Source organism: Elephas maximus, chromosome 10, assembly GCF_024166365.1.
Source record: "Elephas maximus indicus isolate mEleMax1 chromosome 10, mEleMax1 primary haplotype, whole genome shotgun sequence".
Taxonomy (NCBI): domain Eukaryota; kingdom Metazoa; phylum Chordata; class Mammalia; order Proboscidea; family Elephantidae; genus Elephas; species Elephas maximus.
Window position 1 is genome coordinate 105,522,236 of NC_064828.1, and position 14,048 is coordinate 105,536,283.

General features: G+C 44.6%; 1 protein-coding gene across 2 annotated transcripts in view; it reads right to left on the reverse strand.

Annotated features, from left to right (window-relative positions):
* The window catches only part of FBLN5 (fibulin 5), a 96,259-nt gene extending 87,648 nt beyond the window's left edge, over nucleotides 1-8,611 (reverse strand). Inside the window, exons 1-3 of one of the 2 annotated variants that reach the window (XM_049897778.1) lie at nucleotides 8,153-8,611; nucleotides 4,723-4,777; nucleotides 1,148-1,199 (exon numbers count right to left, since the gene is read on the reverse strand). In XM_049897778.1, the coding sequence (XP_049753735.1) occupies nucleotides 1,148-1,199; nucleotides 4,723-4,777; nucleotides 8,153-8,169 (124 nt within the window). In that variant the 5' untranslated portion in view covers nucleotides 8,170-8,611. Of the gene's footprint in view, nucleotides 1-1,147; nucleotides 1,200-4,722; nucleotides 4,778-7,629; nucleotides 7,938-8,152 lie in introns of those variants that run through there. The other variant, XM_049897777.1, reaches the window with a different exon arrangement.
* Between the last annotated feature and the right edge of the window lie 5,437 nt (nucleotides 8,612-14,048).

Sequence of the window (14,048 nt, forward strand, 5' to 3'; positions counted from 1 at the left end):
ATACTATGAACATCCTTTCCAACTCTGGTCTTTGTTTATGCTATTCCTTCTACCTGTAATGCCGTTTCTCAGGATCCTACTCATCCTTCAATACCCAATTCACATGTGCCCTGCATGAAGGCTCTCTTTATGGACCCCAGACTCAAACCATCATTCTCCCTTCATCTTTTGCAAGGTCTCTTGCTTTCGCCTTTACTGGGAATTACTTTATATCACCCTGTCACTAAACTCACTATTTCTGGATCTATCCCTCCTGTGGAATGACATGGTAGGCAGAATGGCATCCTGCCCCCACCCCCCGCCCCCAAATGTCTATGTCCTAATCCCCAGAACTTGTTACATTATATGGCAAAAGGGAATTAAGGCTGCAGATAGAATTAAGGTTGCTAGTAAACTGACCTTGAGATGGGGGAGATTATCCTGGAGTATCTGGGTGGACCCAATTAATCACGTGAGTTCTTTAAAGTGAAATAAGAGGCAGAAGGGTTGGTGAGAGAGATACAACAATGGAAGAAGAAGAAGAAGGAGCGATTTGAAACATGAGAAGGACTTGACCTGCCATCGCTGGCTTTGAGGATGGAAGGAAGGGGGTGGGGGGCAAGAATCAAGGAATAGGGTGGCCCCTAGAAGCTGAGAATGACCCTCAGCTAATAGCCACAAGGAGTCAAGGTCTTTAGCCCTACAACTACAAGAAAGTGAATTCTGCCAACAACCCGCATGAGCAAGGAAATGGGTTCTCCCCTAGAGCCTCCAGAAAGGACCACAGCCTACTGCCCACATCTTCACGGTAGCCCAGTGAGACCCATGTTGGACTTCCGATCTACAGAACTGGGAAATAATAAATTTGTGTTGTTAAATCTACAAAGTTTCTGGCAATATGTTATGGCAGCAATAGAAGACTAATATGAAGGCAAAGCTCGTTCAGGATGGGGACCAATTCTTACTCATCTTTAGTCCCTCACAGCACTAAAGAAGGTGATCAAGAAAAGGGTGCCATTGACTTCACTCACTCTACCGCGCCGTTTTCTTCCACGGGCAAGGCTAACACAGGTTTGACAATACGGAACGTTAGCTGAGAAGGAAGTAGCCCTGGGCTACAGCTGTCCCTGAAGCCCCTGCCCCAGGGAAGGGTTTGCAGTGACCTCACCGTAGCACTGTCCTGACGTGCGATCCAGGTCAAAACCATTACTGCATTGTTGCTGTAGGGAAGGAGAGAGAAGAGAGAGGCAAGGTCACTGTTCATCCTTGCATTTTACTGGAAAATACTGCCCCTGCATCACAGAACACTTGAAAAATGGAGTAGAGGAAAAAAAAAGCCATCCGTGCATCCACCAATGTTCATTACAGCACTAATCACAATAGCCAAAGGGTGGGAACAACCCAAGTGTCCAACAATTGATGAATGGGTAAACAACATGTGGTCCATCCATACTATCATTCAGCCATAAAAAAGGAATAAAGTTCTGACACATGCTATGGCACAGATGGACCTTGAAAACGTCATGCTGAGCAAAATAAATTGGACACAGAATGATACATATCGTATGATCGCATTTACATGAAATACATAGAATAGGCAAATGCAGAGAGACAAAATTAGGTTAGTGGTGACCAGGGGCTGGTGGAGGGGGAATGGGAAGTGACTGCTCAATGAGCACTCAGTTTGTTTGGGGTGATAAAAGTTTTGGAAATAGTAGCGATGGTTACACAACATTGTGAATGTAATTAATGTCACTGAATTGTACACTTTTAAGTGGCAAATGTTATGTTATATATATTTTACCATAATAAAGTCATTTTTAAGACACCCATCATGTTGTTGTCCGACTCATAGCGACCCCATGCACAACAGAACGAAACACTGCCCAGTCCTGCCATCCTTACAATCATTGTTACGCTTGAGCCCATTGTTGCAGCCCCTGTGTCAATCCATCTCATTGAGGGTCTTCCTCTTTTCCGCTGACCCTCTACTTTGCCAAGCATGATGTCCTTCTCCAGAGACTGATCCCTCCTGACAACATGTCCAACGTATGTAAGACACAGTCTCGCCATCCTTGCTTCTAAGGAGCATTCTGGTTGTACTTCTTCCAAAACAGATTTATTCGTTCTTCTGGCAGTCCATGGTATATTCAATATTCTTCTCCAACACCACGATTCAAAGGCATCAATTCTTCTTCAGTCTTCCTTATTCATTGTCCAGCTTTCACATGCATATGATGTGATTGAAAATACTATGGCTTGGGTCAGGTGCACCTTAGTCTTCAAGGTGACATCTTTGCTCTTCAACACTTTAAAGAGGTCCTTTGCAGCAGATTTACCCAATGCAATGCATCTCTTGATTTCTTGACTGTTGCTTCCATGGCTGTTGATCGTGGATCAAAGTAAAATGAAATTCCTGACAACTTCAATCTTTTCCCCATTTATCATGATATTGCTCATTGGTTCAGTTGTGAGGATTTTTGTTTTCTTTATGTTGAGGTGCAATCCATACTGAAGGCTGTGGTCTTTGATCTTCGTTAGTAAGTGCTTCAAGTCCTTTTCACTTTCAGCAAGCAAGGTTGTGTCATCTGCATAATGCAGGCTGTTAATGAGTCTTCCACCAATCCTGATGCCCAGTTCTTCTTCATATAGTCCAGCTTCTCAGATTATTTGCTCGGCATACAGATTGAATAGGCATGGTGAAAGAATACAATCCTGGCTCACACCTTTCCTGACTTTAAACCAATCAGTGTCCCCTTGTTCTGTCCGAACAACTGCCTCTTGATCTATGTAAAGGTTCCTGATGAGCACAATTAAGTGTTCTGGAATTCTCTTTCTTCGCAACGTTACCCATAATTTGTTATGATCCACACAGTCGAATGCCTTTGCATAGTCAATAGCAACACCTATTATGATCCCTATATAGTTACTTTTTTTTTTTTTTAATACTTAGCATTACTTCTTAAGCTCCCACCCCCATACTGTTGGTTCATAAAATAAACCTCCTTTTTAGCAGACAGTTGTTGGGCTTTTTCAAGGCTCTGGTTAAGAAGGGCAGTGTTAACCACGTCTTATCACCAGGTGTCTACACCTGTCTTCAGCCCCTTTCCAGGGATGGATAAACCTGTTAAAGGACCATGACTCTTTCTCTGGATGATGTTTTATCTCATCTTCTCAGAGCCCAACATGAGCTCTTTGCTCCTATGAAGTCTTCTGCCTAACTCTGAAGCCATAAAATAAAAGCTACTCCGCAGATGCAGTTGGTTTTCAGTGAAAAGAAATGGGGAATGCCTTGATTTCAATCTCAGTGAGATAACTATGCTTCCAGAAACAGGTAGATCTCAACAACCCCAGAGTGCTGAAGACTTCGCACATAAGTTAAGTTACAACTTCATGTAATTGTAAAAAATGTCTTGGAGTGGGCAACGAGTGGGCCATTCAGCAAAGACCTTGGAGCCTGCCATTTTATAGGAATGACCGGCAGGGTTGGAGGGGATGTTTCCAACCAGAGAGCTCCCATCCCTGACCTCGTACCTCCACATCTTCAGATCCCTGCCTTCCCACTGCAGCAGAGGGCTCGGCTTCCCTGAGCTACGGTGTAGAGATTTGGCCTGCATGCCTGGGAGCAGGTTCAGGTGTCCCAGGCCTTGGAGCAGAAGAGCCAGGAGGCAGTTCCTACAGAGCTCGGGAGGCCAGAAGACCCGGGTTCCTGCCCTGGTTCTCCAACTAAGTCCTGGAAGTGGGTTCAAATCCTCCGGACTATCTGGGTTTGAATACTCACTCTGATACCTATTAGCTGCATAAGTGTTCTATATCTCAGTTTCCTCATCTGTAAAATGGAAATAATAGTACTTACTTTTTACATACTTGTAAGGACTAAATGTGCCAATATACATAAAGTGCCCAAAATGCAGTGAACACAACAATGTCACCACTGGCCCCTCTGGGCCTAGATTTCCTCGTCTGTACAACAAGAGGGCTGGATGAGAAGACTCCAAGGTCCCTCCAAGGCTTAAAGCTCTTTGTTACTCTTCCCAAGATCCTTTTCCTCCCAATGGGCCAGATATGTTCAAAATATGAAGGGAAAAAATATTCCCCTATCATCCTGCAACCCTTGAGCTCTGCTCAGAGGTGGGGCTTCTCTCATTTCTGTCCTAAACCAGAGTTGAGGAGAGGCTGCTCTGAGCTTTCAGGGAAGATCTGGCCACATGTCTCAAGGGCTGACACAAACAGGAACAGGTCTCCTGTGGCTTTATAAAGGCCAGGAGGCTGCAGGCTTCTCCCCAGGCCTTGCTGTGGGCCTAACCTCATGGTCCTTTCCACCCAGAGATGGGCTCCAGGTCTGGAGCTGAATGACCCCAACACGCATGTTGGTGTCTTTGGGGTACTCCACGACCCCTCCCCAAACACATACAGACCCAGTGGGAGACACACAGGCATTGACCCTCAGCAACAAAGAGAATTTTTACCATATTTCAGTAGACCAACACAAAGGAAGCAGCATGATCTGATTAAACAAGGCCTGGATCAGAAGTTGGGAGTTCAGGTCCCGGCCCTGACACTGGGGCAAGTCTCTCCCCTTCTCTGAGCCTCAGCTTTCATCTCTGTAAAACCAAGAGCTCAGATTACAGAAACCCAAAGGCCCTTCCATCCCCACAATCCAGGACTCTAAAATGCACAGCTGGGATCCCTCACCTTGGCTGTCAACACGTTTCTAGATCATTAAAAGGAACAAAATCTTACCTGTGCATTCCCAGGACCTGGAATACAGAGAGCCAGGATGGTAACGGTGAGTATCCTGTGGAGGGTGAGAAGTCAAATATAAACGCCCGAGAAACACCCAGGTCTGGGAGATGTGACCCCACACCACCCAGGCATTTATAACGGCCACTCTCTGTATGCTCAGAGTTGAGGGGGAACTCCATCCAGGTGCTCTAACCTTACCAAACAGAACAGTGCCTCTCCTACTTGTTTCATATAAAATCACATTTTTTAATTAAAAGTTCTGCTGCTTAAAAAAAAGTCTAAAATCCACCATCATGATATTAATAACATATTTACCAGCTCCTCTGTACTCCATGAGTCAGAATCAGCTCAATGGCAACTGGTTTTGGAGTCCCTGGGTGGTACAAGGCCAGGGCCCTGGTGGTGCAGTGGTTAGGCACTCAGCTGCTAACGGAAAGGTCGCTGGCTTGAAACCACCAGCTGTTCCGCAGGGGAGGAAGTTGTCTTCTTCCTCAAAGATTTACAGCCTGGGAAACCCTGTGAGGCAGTTCTACTCTGTCCTATAGGGTCACTATGAGTAGGAATCAACTTGATGACAATGGGTTTGGCTTTTTTTTTTTTTTTTCAGGTGGCGCAAATGGTTAAAACACTTAGCTGTTAACTGAATGGTTGGCAGATTGAGTTCACACACAGGTGCCTCAGAAGAAAAGCCTGGTGATTAGCCACTGAAAACTCTATGGCATGCAGTTCTACTCTGACACACATGGGGTTGTTATGAATAGGAGTCAACTTGATGGCAACTGTTGTTTTTTTTTCTTCAGCAAGATTTGCTAATGTCTTCATTAAGAAATGACTGCAGGGTGAAAGAGCCCTGATCAAGCCCTCAAACCAAGACAGGAAATCAGAGTCTAAACGTGAGGTACTCTGAGTTCCACAGAAGGTGCTGCAGTCATGTCACTAAACCAGAGCCTGCTCCACATACATGAAGCCCCCAGCCCCAAAATGTTAACCCCCCTGCATGCTCCCTCCCATCAACAGGTGGGCTCCGACTGCCTATCCTCCCACATGGCCCTCCCAGCACAGCCTGGGAAAACTGCTGCCCAGCTGCCCCTGAAGATCCTGTGAACCTGGGCTGCCCAGAGAAGAAGAAACTGAATGAGAAAACTCAGGACGAGGAATCAAGAAAGCCTGGGTCAGGCTGGCTCTGCCATTCACAAGCAGCTAAACCTCTCTGAGCCTGCAGTTTCTCTTCATCCCTTGCAAACCTTATCCAGTAGGATCGTGGTTATACATATGCAAACATGCTTCAAAAATACAAAATCCATGCAAATGTAGAGCATTATTTAGTGCTACTCATCTGAGCGACTACTACTTCAGGCATGGAGGCTAGGCATAAGAGCTCTAATATTAAAACCCAATCACTGCCCTCAAGAACTGGTTGGGGAACCCCACAAAGCAATAATATCAATACACTGTGGCAAAGACACCCACAGAAACACCCACGGGGTTCCATGAGAGCCACGCTGGAGAGAGGGAGAGGAAGGTCAGGGAAGGCTTCCTGGAGGAGGTGATCTTGAAGGATTCTTCAGTGGGGCAATGGACTTGTAGATATAAATCTTGCCGGTCGGTTAAGCCCGTGGCAGGGTTTGGTGGCCTGTTACTGCCAACATGCTCCTCTGCTTCATAATCCCTCCCTTTCGAGAGTGTTTGATAGATTACAAAGCACGCTCACATCCATGACACATAACAACGGTGGGCACTTGGAAGGCCCCAGAATGGAGGTGACTCGTTCAACATCCAGAGGGAACCAAGCATGAGGTGGTGCCAGCACAGGCAAAAGCCCACTTCCTCTACCTCTTCCCCGACCAAAAGAATAAAGACCCTGAAAGTCCATCGGTTTTCATTTCATCTAAGTGCCTGCGTGAGCCAGGTTCTAGAGCGTTGGAGACAGCTCTGACCTTATAAGTGCAGAGCCAAATCCTGGAGCTTTTTGATATTTGCAACAGCCAGATTTATATCTGGAAGGAATGAAAGAACAATAACAAATTTATTTTCCAGTCTGTATATTATGAATTTCAATGTTTTCCTGTTTCTTCACATGAAGTTTCCTTTCAGTTGGTTATAAAACCCTGTCTCGTTTATGTTGGAGACAGAGCAAGCTGATGAATCCAGTAGACTTCAAGAGCTAGTGGAAAAGGCATGCTAACCCCCTTCTCCCCTGCCCCACTCCCCCATTCCTTCTGGCTACAGGGCAGCCCAGGCGACAGGTCTCCACTGAGAGGCACAGTCTCAAACTCAGCCTCCTGGAGGAGCCACAGTTGAATCCTAGGGGCCAAACAAGCTCCAGACTAACAGAGAGGGCTTTCCTGAACTGAAATAAGACCTAAGAACTGCTGCCCTCACAGCAGCGCAAATAGCTGCACCTTGTCAAGAAAAACCCATAAATGAACTACCTATAGCAATAGCGGGGGTCTTAGCAGTCTGCTTCCATAAAGATTACAGCCTTGGAAACCCTATGGGGGCAGTTCTACTGTGTCCCATAGGGTTGCTATAAGTTGGAATAGCCTCAATGGCAACCGGTTTGTTTGTTTGTTTGTTTTAATGCTCATAACTGGTTCCAGGATCTTTCTCAAGCACCCATTTCATCCAGTATCCTAAAATATGAGGAAAGCTGGAGAGACCAACCGAATCTCAGCACTGTCTGACACAGGGGGGCTGGTCCCCAATCCAAGATGACATTATTACAGCTCAGTTGTCACACACACACACACACACACACACAGAGTTAATTTGTTTCAAGCAACTATGTTGCAAGAATTCCATGGATAGGCCATGCAGATGTCATCTAGCTAAAGCTCTTCAAGGTTTAAGGATTTCTTGACTGGAACTGCAATTTTCTAAAAGAACAGCAAAGCGTCTGCTTACATGTATTTCTGTCGGCAGTTCCCACTTCCCATTGGCTTGAAACTTCTGGGTCCCATGCCCTCTGTGAACCCCACACAGACATACAGGGCCAGCATCAGCACGTTCAGCTAGCACCTTCTCTTGTCCAACAGCAGATGAACCAAAATAACTGCTAGTGAACTAGCCATTGGTCTCCCAAATTCAAAATATAGATTTAAAAATTAAAAATAATAATGACAACACACAAAGCTGCTGCCCTTTCCTAAAAGAAAGAGCAATAAAAAAGCTCTGAGGTTTTTGCAGCCCTCTCTCAGATGCTGACGTCTGGAACTATATCGTAAAACACCCACTCCCAAAAGAAGGCTTCAAGATGGAAATTACAGAGACGCAGCTTTTTATAATTACCCATATCATTGCATCACTAGCTCTGCCTTTTCCAATATCCTGACACAGTCTGAAACACAGCCATAGCCACTTTCCACCCATCGGGTTTTAGTAAACTTTCCAGACCCTGAAGAAAAAAAATCCAGACCCAAGAACCTACCTTTTGAATCCTGGCATATCCACGAAGTGTGAGGAGGAGAAGCGAAGGGAAAGAGAAGCAGAGCTCACAGCACTCAGAGACACTCAGAGGAGTTCTTGAACTTCAGTCTCTGCTGGGCCCTCCGGCCTTGCCGAGGTTTTTATTCCAGAGGGGACCGGCGAGTCACGGGGAGAAAGAGGGGAGAGCCTCGGTCCTCGGAGCCACTGGAGCGTCCACAGAGAAAGCACCTGGTTTTGCTTAGCCCTCTTCAGTAATTCAGCATTAAACCAATTGGAGGAGGAATGTTAAAAATGAACACTTCATTTTCTAAGTATGTTAAACAATGCAAATGGGGCCTCAGTCTGGACACAGCTGGTTCAGATTACAGCGCTCACCAACTGGCTAGACTCCTCACAACAATCTTGGGGTGTCTGCCAGGACCAAGTGCTCAGCGCTGGGAGGAGAAGCCTTCGCTGGGACGTCTGGAGCAGCCGCACTCGGGCTCTGAGCATCTCTTGTGGAGGCGATTGGCCGGCAAGTGCGGGAGGGTGGGGTGCGAGGGGCTGGGAGGGCCGATTGACCCTTTAGTTACCCACCCAGGGAGGACACCCCAGGGCTCGAGGGGGGGCTTTGGGCAGACGTGGCTAAGGTGGAGAGGAGGGCCACTCAGCACACACTCATGAAAGTTATTAGCCTCTGGGAGAAGAATAAGTTGAATTCGTGACAAACACAGTTACAGGGACCAGAAACTTGTGACTTATTGGGAAACCGGAACCAATTTAGTGGAGGCTTGGGGTAAGTTAAGAGGAGACTCACCATTTTCCAGAAGATGAGGTGGGGAGGATGAGGGGGTGGGGAAGAGGAAGAGGATGGACTCCACTGGTGCTAACGCTAGACATCGGCTTGTGTGATGCAAATGTCGGTTAGTACGCTCTTCTCTCCCTCCCCAGCTCCTTATTCTCACTGGCATCTTAAGAAAATTTCCTGACTCAAACATGATTTTAGCCAGTAAAAAGGTGACTTGGAGAAACAAAGGGGCAGTTAGGGAAAACAGAATGATGGATGGTCACACGCTAGCACTAGCCAGGTCTTTTGAATGCATTACATCGGTGGTTTCACACAATTTCTTTTTTTAGCACTGAAACTGTTATTGAATGAAATCTTACCAAAGACACTCTTCTATTGAAGATGAAGGTGGAGTGGCTGTAGCCAAAGCCCCTCTGTTCCCCTCCCACCCTCACCTTTCCTCTCCACCCAAGCTCTTTTTCGAGTAGATTCCGGCTCATAGCGAGCCTACAGGACAGAGTAGAATTGCTCCATAGGGTTTCCAAGGAGCAGCTGGTGGATTTGAACTGCCAACCTTGTGGTTAGCAGCCTGAACTCTTAACCACTGCACCACCAGGGCCCCACGCTAGCTAGCATTTGAAAAGCCCTGCATCAGGTCCTTTCTCCTCACTACAACTCCAAGTAGTAAGAATTATCATCCACATTTTACTGGGATGCAGGGTTAAGAGAGGGGAGGTAACTTCCTCATGGTCACAGAGCTATTCACTGATACAGCTGAGGCTCAAAAGTGTACATATTTAGCCTTCTCAAAGGGCATTTTCTTGGAAGGAAATGGAATCCCACTCTAAAAGTGCCTTACATTAAACAAGAAAGGCAGAATGTGGGAAAACAGTTTGGCAGTTTCTGAAAAAGTGAAAAACAGGACCACCATATGATCCGGCAATTCCAGTCCTAGGTATACTGAGAGCAGTCCACACCAAAAGAATTGAAAGCAGGAACACAAACAGAAACTTGTACAACAATGTCCATTACAGTACAATAGACAAAAAGTAGAAACGACCAAAATGTCCATCAACAAAATGTGGTATAAACGTACAGTGGAATATTATTCTGCCATGAAAAGAAATGAAACCCAGATATATGCTACAACACTGTGAATCTTGAAAACGCTGAAGCAAAATAAGTCAGTCACAAGATCCTACTTACACGAAATAGGCAAATGTATAGAGACCAAAGTTTATCAGTGGTTACCAGGGGCAGAAGGGAGGGGAAAGAGGGAGCCTTAGCTTAAAGGACAGTGAGTTTATTATTACTAACGGTGGTGAAATAATTTGTAAACAAATAGTGATGATGGTTACACAACATAATAAATGTAACCAATGTCAATGACCTGTGCATGTAAAAAATGTTTCATTGGCAAATGTTTTGTTATATATATTTTACTACAAATATATTTTTTAAGAGCAGCAGAATGTTGATAGCTGTTGAAGCTGAGTGTCCATCCATTAAACTATTCTATCTACTTTGTATATGTTTGAAATTTTCCATAATAAACCATTTTAAAAAATATATTCTACTCAAGAACAAAATTAATAAAATTTTTGAAAATACAGTATGCTTACAAGGTTGTTCATGGCCCCATTGCTTATAATAGCAAAAGATTATAAACAACCTAAAGATTCATCAGTAGGGCATCAATAGGATTGCATAAAATAAGGGACTTCTAAAAATGGATTATTGTGTAACCAATTAAAAAGACTGGATGACTCCGTTTACCTAAAATTTAAAATCAGGTAGTGATCGGGAGGGACCCGAGGGAGCTTTCAGGCTCTAGTAACATTCTAATTATTGATCTGGTTCGTGGTTCCTCAGGGTTATGTACACCTCTGATCTGTGAAGTCTTATATATGTTACACTTCACTTAGGAAAAAGGCTGAACTAGCTCCTGATGGGCTGATATTGAAGAATTTCCAATATGCCTTGTAGGTAAAATGGTACAGTATTGGTAATTGCACATCCAAACCCACCCCAACCCATTGTGGTTGAGTCCATTCTGACTCATAGTGACCCTATAGATCAAGCTAATATATTAATAGGTGTAAAAAGTTAAGTTGTATGTCAAAACCCATAGAACTCTACAACAGCGTGAATCCTAATGTAAACTACAGACTTTAGTTAAAATAATGTATCAACATTGGTTGATCAGTTGTAACAACTGTATCACATGAACACAAGGTGGTAGAAAGAGGGGAGACTGTGCAGGAGGGAGAGTGGGTATGTGGGAGCTCTCTGTACTTTTGCATATTTTTTCTGTAAATTTAAACCTGCTCTAAAAAATAAAGTCTATCTTAAAAAAGTAAGTCATAGAACTGTGTGTAGAGCAGGCCACTATCTGTGGGAAAAAAATATACAAGTTCTTGCTTGTTTATGTACAGAAAAGTCACCTCCTCAGGATGCATGGAAAACTGCTAGCACTGTCCCCCAGGAAGGAAATCGGGTAGGTAACTGGGGATCAGATGTCTGAAGAATATTTGCTTTTCACTGCCCACCCATTTGTATATTTTGAATTTTGTACCATGTACTTGTACTACCTATTCAAAATAGAAGGCTTTAAAAATATATTTATATAGAGATTTTTGCCAGGGTAGGGAAAAGTTTTAAATTAGTCCAGGTGTACTTGGCCCAAGCCATGGTCTTTTCAATTACCTCATATGCCTGTGAAAGTTGAAAAATGAAAAAGACAGAAGAAGAATCAACACATTCGAACTGTGGTGTTGGCGAAGAATACTGAATATGTGGTGGACCGCCAACAGAATGAACAAATCAGTCTTAGAAGAAGTACCACCAGAATGTTCCTAAGAAGCGAGGATGACGAGACTTCGTCTTGCTTACTCTGGACATGTCATCAGGAAACACCAATCACTAGAAAAGGACATCATGTTTGGTGAAGTACAGGGCCAAAGAAAACGAGAGAAACCTTCAATGAGATGATTGACACAGGGGCTGCAACGATGGACTCAAACAAATCAACCATCATGAAGATGGCGCAGGACCAGGCAATGTTTCATTCTTTTATACATAAGGCAGCCCTGAGTCAGAGCCAACTTGACAGCAATGAACAACTTCCCTTTTACTATCAACCTTCCTGCAGGATAGAGAGGGAGAAGAAATTAATATGCCTATTTTTTAGATGAGCAAATTGAGGACCTTGGAAGCAAAACTGTCCAGGGATCCACCTTGAACCGGAGGTTGTTTCCATCTTAAAATCGTAGGGTAGGAAGGGAGAAGAGAATGGGAGTTGCATGAAGGACTTGGGTCTGAGTCTTGGTTTTGACACTTCCAACTGGGTGACCTTGGGCAAGTCGACCTCTTAGCACCTCAGTTTTCTCATCTGCAAAATGGAGATAATAATATCTACTTTTCAGGGTTGCGGTGGGAATAAAACAAAACGTAACTATTCTTGTGATAGGGAGCCCTGGTGGCATAAAGGGTCAGCACTTGGCTGCTAGCCAAAAGGTTGGCAGTCTGAACCCACCAGCCGCTCCATAGAAGAAAGACCTAACAATCTGTTCCCATTAAGATCACAGCCTTGGGAACCCTATAGGGCAGTTCTACTCTGTCCTATAGGGTCACTATGGCAACGAGTTTGTTTGTTTTGGCAGGGGGTGTTATTGTTTGTTTTTTGTTTTGGGTTTTTTTTTTTTTTTTTTTTGGTACTCTTGTGATAAGGAACCCTGGTAAGTGCTCAGTTGCTAAACGAAATGTTGGCAGTTGGAAGGTTGGCCGTTGGAGCCCACCTAGCAGCTCCGAGGGAGAAAGACCTGACAATCTGCTCCCATAGAGGTTATAGCCTAGGAAACACTATGGGACGGTTCTACTCTGTCAAATGGGTTTGCTATGAGTAAAAATCAACTCAACAGCACCTAACAACAGCTCATGTGATTGTCATTGTGTCCAAATTCTCATCCCTTACACAACCCCCTCCAAAATTTTTATTAAGCAGTAAATTAGCCAATTCCATGGACGGGGATATCATAACCTCACAAAACAGCCCATCTCACTGTTAAACAGCTCAAATGGTGAGACAGTTTTGTCTTAAATTGAACCTATATGTAACTACCTACATGCAACTACTTTGCAAGGATCTAAATTCTCCCCTCTGCAGCCACGACTAGCCTTCCTGTTGGTGAAAACAGTTCTGTCCCTTCCTTCCCCTGTGCCTAGATACCCTACTCTAGACTAAACACCCAGTTCTTTCGGCTGGTCCTCAAGCCTCATGTGATGCTGACGGCCACCGAATCAATCTCCTCCAGTGGCTGCACCAGTCTCTTGATTCACATTGAACTTGCACCAACGAGAACCATCCGTAGTGCGCAGACTGATCCATCCTGTACTCTGAATGTGACTTCGTTGGCTTTATCAGAGTTATCAATAAAATTTTCCTAGGACAGGGGCTGGAGTGAAGTCCTCTATCCAGGTTGGTACTGATACTTTTCTTTTCCTTCCTTCTTTCCCTCCCTCCCCCTCTCCTTCCTTCCTTCTTCATTCTTTCCTTCCCTCACTCTCTCCTTCCCTCTTTCCTTTTTTCATTCCTTCCTCCCTTGCTCTTTCCTCTCCCTCTCCCTCTTTCTTTCTTTCAACACTTTGAGGTCACTGTTGATTGTCTGGAGACCTGGTGGTACAGTGGTTAAGAGCTCCACTGCTAACCTCTGTCCTACAGGGTTGCTATGAGTCAGAATCAACTCGATGGCAATGGGTTTGGTTTTTTTGGTTTTTGGTTGGTTGTTTCTTTATGAGTCGGGATTGACTCAACAAACAACAGGTTTGGTTTTGTCTAGGAGCCCTAATGGCACAGTGGTTAAGCACTTGGCTGCTAAGCGAAAGGACAGTTGTTTGAATCCACTAGCTGCTCTGCAGATGTAAGATACAGCAGTCTGCTTCCTAGAAGATTTACAGCCTTAAAAACCCTATGGGGCAGTTCTCCTCTGTCCCTAAGTTCACTGTGAGTTAGAATCAACTCAATGGCAATGGGTTTGGATTTGGTTTGGGTTGATTATCTAACTCTGGATGCCATCAACTTCTTACCCAACTTCCATTTCTCCATCTTGTCCTTAAAAAGTGTGAGAGTCTT